Source organism: Mya arenaria, chromosome 14 (assembly GCF_026914265.1).
Source record: "Mya arenaria isolate MELC-2E11 chromosome 14, ASM2691426v1".
NCBI classification, from domain to species: Eukaryota; Metazoa; Mollusca; class Bivalvia; order Myida; family Myidae; genus Mya; species Mya arenaria.
This window is the reverse complement of record NC_069135.1, coordinates 31,995,402-32,003,139: the sequence shown is the minus strand read 5'-3', so window position 1 is coordinate 32,003,139 and position 7,738 is coordinate 31,995,402. Positions and strand designations below refer to the sequence as shown.

General features: G+C 35.6%; 1 protein-coding gene across 1 annotated transcript; it reads left to right on the top strand.

The window, feature by feature from the left end:
- Positions 1-1,095: 1,095 nt before the first annotated feature.
- On the top strand, positions 1,096-7,013 carry LOC128216013 (protein mono-ADP-ribosyltransferase PARP3-like). The gene is made up of 7 exons (XM_052922608.1): positions 1,096-1,110; positions 1,456-1,614; positions 2,949-3,035; positions 3,863-4,040; positions 5,708-5,870; positions 6,012-6,115; positions 6,844-7,013. The coding sequence occupies exons 1-7, from the start codon at positions 1,096-1,098 to the stop codon at positions 7,011-7,013; spliced, it is 876 nt and encodes a 291-aa protein (XP_052778568.1).
- Positions 7,014-7,738: the final 725 nt, after the last annotated feature.

The following is a 7,738-nucleotide window of genomic DNA, read 5'->3' as shown; positions in this document are numbered from 1 at the left end:
ATTATGTTTGATTTGCAAAATATTATGAAACTGCATTCTTTAACGGATAGGTATGATACTTATTGAGGGCTGGCAAGATATTTAATTGGCTATTATGTTGCAAAAAACTGTAAAACTACGAAATGATGATTAGTTTGATTTAATGCAATGTTACTTAATAATGCTTATTGTATTATCAATTGGAATGTATCTCACATAAATGCACCCATCAATATTATTTCCCCATACTATGCCTGATGTGTGTGGGGGGATGGGGTGGGGAGACAGTCGTTGATTTTGTACAGGCTGGATTTTGACATTTCCAGCGACACAGCCACCCAGGAATGAGATTTGATTGGACATTTTCCAAAGGATTTTCAATGACTGGAACATCACCTTCCCAAGAGGTTTTGACATATGATCCAGCCAAAGGAGTTGAAATTGGACAACAAAATTTACAGATTGTCTAATTTCCCTGTGTGTGCTCTTACCAGGTTATGGCAGCATCCAGTGTTTCAGATAAAAAGACAGCCCCGTCAAAGCTAAAAAAGAATACACAAGACCTTCTGAAGTCAATATTTGATAATGACATGTTCAGAGATACCTTGAAAAAGTTTGATATTGGTGAGTATATCGGTCACGAAAATCTTACATTTGAATAAGTGTTAAAAACTACCATTTGGAGTAAAAAAACTTTAACATTGAAGCCGGTCTAGTATGTGAAATGTGTTTGTATGATGTTTAAGAGTGTTCCTATTGGAACGGTAACAGATGAAATGGGCGTAACGTTCACAATAACCGTGCGGATACATTTTCAAGGTGATTTACTTATACCACACGCTATGTATTTAACATTGTCCTTGAAAACAGAATACAAAACTATAGAGACGTCATTCTTAATTCATAGATGTGAAAAAGATGCCACTAGGAAAACTAAGCAAAGGACAGATTGCGAAGGGCTTTGATGTTCTTGATGATATCGAGAAGGAACTGAATGCTAACAGAAAAACCAAGCTTGCGGAGCTTTCATCAAAGTTTTACACAGATATTCCCCATGATTTTGGCCGGAATTAGGTGCCCCCTGTCATCAGCGATCTGGAGTCACTGCGGTCTAAGATGGATATGCTTTTGGTATGTGCATATACATTAATAAATGTGTATACGGTAAAAATACTGCAATATGACTGTAATCATTAGAAATTATGTTCTTAAAATTCTCACATATTTTCTTGGTGTTTTCAGATTTAGTGCAATAGTTATTATCTCCTTAATTCTTTGAGACACAAATATTTCTTTGACTCTCGCATATTAATAGATAAAAAATACCTTATATTATTCCCCTTTCGACAGATTTAGTACACATTTCCCCCCACTTTCCACATGTCAAATGCAGTGTCCACCCAGTTTCAACATATGAAATGCATTATTCCTAAAATGTGCAAAAATACCATGCCATATTCCACCTCTTACCCACAGGTATTAGGAGACATTGAGGTCGCCCTGAGTCTTCATAAAGAGAAGGATAAGAAGATGACAGAGACAAAGGGCGACTTGCTGCCCAATGCTATCGATGTTAACTACGGTCTTCTCAACTGTGAACTGGAATACCTTGACAAGAAGTCTCCCAAGTTTAAGGTAAAGAGCATGCTTGATTCGATGTGTATTACATGTTGCATCCTGGTCTATAAGGTCGGTATTCATAGACATTAGTTTTCATAAGGTAAAGAGCATGCTTGGTTTGTGTATTGCATGTTGCATCCTGGTCTAAAAGGTTGGTGTTCATAAACCTTCTTTTTCATAAGGTAAAGAGCATGCTTGATTTGTGTATTACATGTTGCATCCTGGTCTAAAAGGTTGGTGTTCATAAACCTTCTTTTTTATATTGTTACGAGCATGTTTGATTTGTGTATTACATGTTGCATCCTGCTCTATAAAACTGGTGTTCATAAACCTTCTTTTTCATAAGGTAAAGATCATGCTTGATGTGTGTATTGCATGTTGCATCCTTGTCTATAAGGCCGGTATTCATAGACCTTCTTTTTCATAAGGTAAAGATCATGCTTGATGTGTGTATTGCATGTTGCATCCTGGTCTATAAGGCCGGTATTCATAGACCTTCTTTTTCATAACTTATTTCGATTTCCTGAAATGTTCATAACTCGTGTCAATGTACTGACAGGTTCATAATTTATATCAATGTCCTGACAGGTTCATTACTCGTGTCATTGTCCTGAAAGGTTCATAACTCATGTCAATGTCCTGAAAGGTTCATAACTTATGTCAATGTCCTGAAAGGTTCATCCCTTATGGTTCATAACTTATGTCAATCTCCTGAAAGGTTCATAAATGATGTCAATGTCCTGAAAGGTTCAATGTCGATTTCCTGAAAGGTTCATAACTTATGTCGATTTTCTGAACGGTTCATAACTTATGTCGATATCCTGAAAAGTTTATAACTTATGTCAATGTCCTGACAGGTTCATAACTTATGTCAATGTCCTGACAGGTTCATAACTTATGTCAATGTCCTGACAAGTCCATAACTCATGTCAATGTCCTGACAGGTCCATAACTCGTGTCAATGTCCTGAAAGGTTCATAACTTAAGTCAATGTCCTGACAGGTTTATAACTTAAGTCGATTTCCTGAGTTTCATAGTCAAGTTAAAGGATGTTAATAAGTTGTTGTTTTTACATAAAAGTATGAAATTTGATGAAAGGCTATGAATATATCCGTGAAATTATCCCTTAGAAAGCGCAGTTATTGCCGTTAATGAACTTGTTATGTGAGCTCATCGCCTAGACAGCGCAGTGCCATTGATGATATTGTGTCATGGAATTATCCCTTTGAACGAGCGATGTGTTTTGTTAACCTATGGTCCAAGTCAAAAGGAAAAATCACAATATGTAAGTTTAACATTTTGAACACACATTCCTATGACAATAGTATAAATTGCTTTTTTTGATTTAGGTGATAGAAACATACACCAATAACACTGGGGGTGGTTGGAAACATGCCAAGATTCGCGAGGTGTTTAAGGTCTGCAGAGATGGAGAGGTGAGTGTAATTTTAAGATATGATTGAGATTAAGTTATTCGATGTACAAATAATATGTCATTTTAGCGATGTTGTCACAGGCATCCAAAATTTCTTAATTGCACGTCAAATATACCTAAAATCTAACCAGATAAGATAAGGGAAAACTATACAGTATAGCACTGACAAGCATGTTGGATTTCAACTGTCTTAGATCTCAACAGAAAATCTCGTTTTTGTAGTTTTTTTCCATCATCAAAACAGTCATGACTTAAATCTTTTAAGCTGGTGTTTAACTTTTCAGTACAAAATTATATTTAAATGATATTTTAAAAGTAATAGTTTGTTTGATATGACACAGAGGTACAACTTGTACACAACATTCAGACGAACATTTCCTATGCTTATATAAAGACACATATACTAAACAAAATTCCTAACCGGCCACTTAAAGTAAAGTAACCTTCTTGAAAAGTGCATAAAGTGTAATCAATATACAGTTCAGTATTCGATATCCGCCATCTCGTGGCAATATTCTTCGAAAAATTCAGCTAAATCGAAGCATAAACGGCAGAGAAAACACAGTTCATATGCGGTTACTCCTAAATCCAAAAGTCACAAGGAAAAGAAATAACTATGCAAATTCCATAGGGAATCAACATTTTCATTTTTGTATTTTTAGCAATCTTTTGACGCAGGCTTTGTTTCACATAGATGGTAATGTTAAAGTTGAACATTCATTTGAACAGGGAAAGGAATATTAGAAGATTACTTAGGTGGACGATTAGGAATTTTGTTTAGTGTATGTATATATATATATATATATAAATATCGGCTCTGCTTTTCAGAGTTCCCGGTTTTCAGTCCATGACAAGATCACCAATCGTAAGCTTCTGTGGCACGGTACAGATGTGGCAGTGGTGGCGGTCATCTTGAAAGGCGGACTGCGGATCATGCCCCACAGTGGTGGGTTTGTTGGCTCAGGAATTTACTTTGCATCGGAAAATTCAAAATCATCCGACTATGGTATGTGTGTTAATGATTTCAGAGCATTTTTAGCACATTGTCTCTATCTTTGATTGTTTTGTTTCGCATAGGAAACCATGGACAATGTCATGATGACTTTTGAAAGAAAGATTATGACGACATATCTGATTCAGGAACTGCTAGTCAATTTTAAATGCTAAAATATTTTTCTCTAATTTAAAAGCGAAGGCTCCGCACAAGAATGTTGTAATTTGATATAAAATATTAGGAGTTGCGTCTGCCTTGTGCTTAGCCCATATAAATTCCATCAGTGTTCTTTATTTTGAAACACAACTGGATTTATTTACCTTAAACATGAAACTACTTAGGGTTATGCGTCCGCCTACGGAGTGGGAGGTGGAAGGTTCGAGCCCAACACGTGGTGTGTTCTGATATTGCTGGGTGCTAACCCAGCAGCTAATTAAATGAATTGGTAAAGATTGCCTTCCTGTCAGGAGCCTGGCATATATAATGTGAATCGAGAGTAAAATATGTTCATTAGGGTATCTCATAAGTCCAACGGGCTGGCCCTTAATTGGATCCTTTCTCCATATGTTTTTGAGGTATTGACTTCAAGCTTTATACACATATTGACCGTGTTGGTTAGAAGTGCTGTGCATATGTAACATTATTTTGTGTATGGTAATCTAGAGTTATTGCCGTTTTATTATTGTTAAACTTATCATTTTACTTCTCGGCATAACTCCATATGTTTTTGTTTATATATTTTCCCTCACTGTCCTTATACTGATTGAACAAGTACTATTGAAGGTTATACTAAATAATTACTACATGAAACAAAATTATCCTCCTATTAATTCAGCAACGGTCAGCCAAGTCAACAGTCATCTCAATACAAAGCTGTACTATGCTTATTTCACAGATGTTATTTCTTTATAGTATAACTTAGAACCATTGACTGAATTGTTGCCTTCTCACCGACATAGGGTATTTAAGGAGCATACATCACTACCAGAGTTACTTCTTATTACAAGAAGGTGGTGTGGTGGGGTTATTTATCAAATGATGTGATAGCTCTATTTTGGCTTGTCAGATATGGTATGCAAAACAAGTCCAACAATTGAAAAGCAATCATCCAGATCGTAACTGTAATAAAATCAAAATTTAACCATTGCAACAGACTAGCCTTTTACTCGTTGAATAGGTATAAACTGTGAATACGAGGGCTGTTCAAAATGTAAACTTCTTTAATAGCATGTAAAACCATACTTAGATAATTTGTGGACAGGTTAAGTACTTATGTCCCTTAAAGTATTCCATAAAGGTAAATGCTAATTATTACTGATATTTTGATGGGAACACTGTATTTGAATCGAAAGGCGTAGCAAGCCGCATGGATTCAACATTATACATTACATTATCATAAATGGATGATTATTTCTCTTCTATATTATACCATTTTATTCCTCAGTGATTGATCATTAAAGTATGAACAGGACCTTCAAACCTATCATATCTTAGAATAATGAAAATCTTTCGAGAATAAAAGCTTGAAATATGGTTATTGCTAAGAAATTAATGACGTCAAAACGTCCTTTTGAAAACCTCTTTTACATCTTTATCCTATTCTGTCTATTAGAATAATTCTAAGATATGTTATAAAAATCTTCCAATATGGCTTATATTGAAATATACGATATTTTCAGTGGGGACTGTAGGCACAAAGGGCATCATGTTTCTTAACGAGGTTGCCTTGGGAAAGGAATATCACATGGACACGGACCATCCGCACCTCAAGGCCGCTCCAAGCGGTTACGATTGTGTAATCGCACAGGGAAACACCGAACCGGTTAAACTATGTGGATTTGCGTTTGTATTACTGCTAATTATTTTTTCGATATGAAGAACTCAAATCGGTCGCATCTCAAAGCCTCTCAAAGTGAGGAGAACTGTGCTATTGTTCGTAAAAACACAGAGATGGTTATATTTGATTTGTTTTCATTATTTCAGCTTTAGTTTGACAATCCAATCTTGTACTTTTGCTGGAAAGTTACAAATCAAGGTCCTAGTCAACAGCTATGGCTGTGTCATTGCTCTGGGTAATGCTGAGCCTGGTTTGTCAAATTGTGCTTGCTTCGCATATTTTGTAGAGTCAAATTGTAGTCTCAATATAAAGGGCACACACCAGCTTCACCTAACTGATATGACCGAGTAATCGCATACCTGGTATGTCGATTACGTGTAGTTTTGCATGGTACAATGAATTTGTATTTGTACTCAATGCATTCATTTTTTAACAGTAAAATTGAAATATTAAGATTGTTTGCCACCTTCTCATACACTAGGGTTATTAGTACGGTGTGTGTTCTGGAAGGTTGTATTTCACACTCATATTTTTGTAGACTCGTGTATAACAAGGCGTGAAATTAAAATATGCAAATAGTCAGATAGGATCAAAACGTAATACTAATAACCATTTAATCATATAAGTTCATACTGGTTTAAATCACTAATTATAAGTAACGTAATATCATATTTGCATTTTTATGAAGTTGTTTTTCAACCTTCATTTTATTATTGCGCTATAATACTTGTTATGACTTGATTTCAGCAGAATGCTTGACCGTATTGCAATAGGTCAAATACGAAAAAGTATCTTGCGATATGTTTTTCTTGCAGATTTATAATGTGTATAGGATAAAACATATATCTGTTACACTACTCTTTATGATTTGTAAATGAAACAGCCCTTATGTTTTAACAATTCCATTTGATCGGAGTTAAACAATGAAAATTGTAAACACTAATTGAGAAAAACAATATTTGATTAAATCAATTCCAGACCCTAAGAAGAACACAACACTGACATTAGATGGCAAGAAGGTGGTGGTACCCCAGGGAAAGCCAATCCGAAATCCGGGATGGAACCACAGTCAGTTCGGCCAGAGCGAGTACCTCGTGTACAAGGAGAGCCAGAATCACATCAGATACCTCCTTCTCATGGATTTCTAAGGGAGATATCACTACATTTTAGGGGAGATATCTTTTCCTTATGGATTTAAAGGGATTTATCTCTAAATTTGAAGGGAGAACTAATTTTCTCATGGACGTCTGAGAGATATACGGCTTTATTTTAAGATAGATATCAAAGATATCTAAGGTGGATTCCATTACCGTTTAGGGTTTCTCCTCATGACTTCATATCTTCTCATGGATTTATACGCGGGATTCAATTACATTTCAGAAGAGATATCACTACATTTTCTACGAATGAATTTCTAATGGAATTCCATTAAATTATAGGGGAGAAAGGGTTTCTTTATGGATTTGTAGGGGAGATTAATTGCATTTTAGGGGATACATCTTATCCCCATGCACTTCTTAAGAGATACCACTTCATTTCAGGGGAGATATCTACTCATGGATTTCATTGGGAAATGCCACTACATTTTAGGGGAGATAACCACTCATGAATTTCTATGGGAGACGGTGCAATGATACACATATGTTAAAATCCTTCAGGGAATCGAAGGAAGATAACTCCCCAAAATGGAAATTCATTTTTCATCACTACCCCAATCATGGCCCATAACAGTCTGCCTTTTTATAATATATATTATATGCCTTTAAATGATATAAAATACCTTTAATACATAAAAGCGCGTGCAAGTGTATGCGAACAAAACGCGATTTTGATTTTGACGTCGTTGAAATTTTGCACCAGCCCTGTGCGCGCT

Excerpts from the sequence above, each read along its gene's own strand:
- LOC128216013 (XM_052922608.1), top strand. Across the intron at positions 4,041-5,707 it reads TTCAAAATCATCCGACTATG|TGGGGACTGTAGGCACAAAG; the intron begins GTATGTGTGTTA and ends CGATATTTTCAG. Across the intron at positions 5,871-6,011 it reads GTTAAACTATGTGGATTTGC|CTTTAGTTTGACAATCCAAT; the intron begins GTTTGTATTACT and ends TCATTATTTCAG.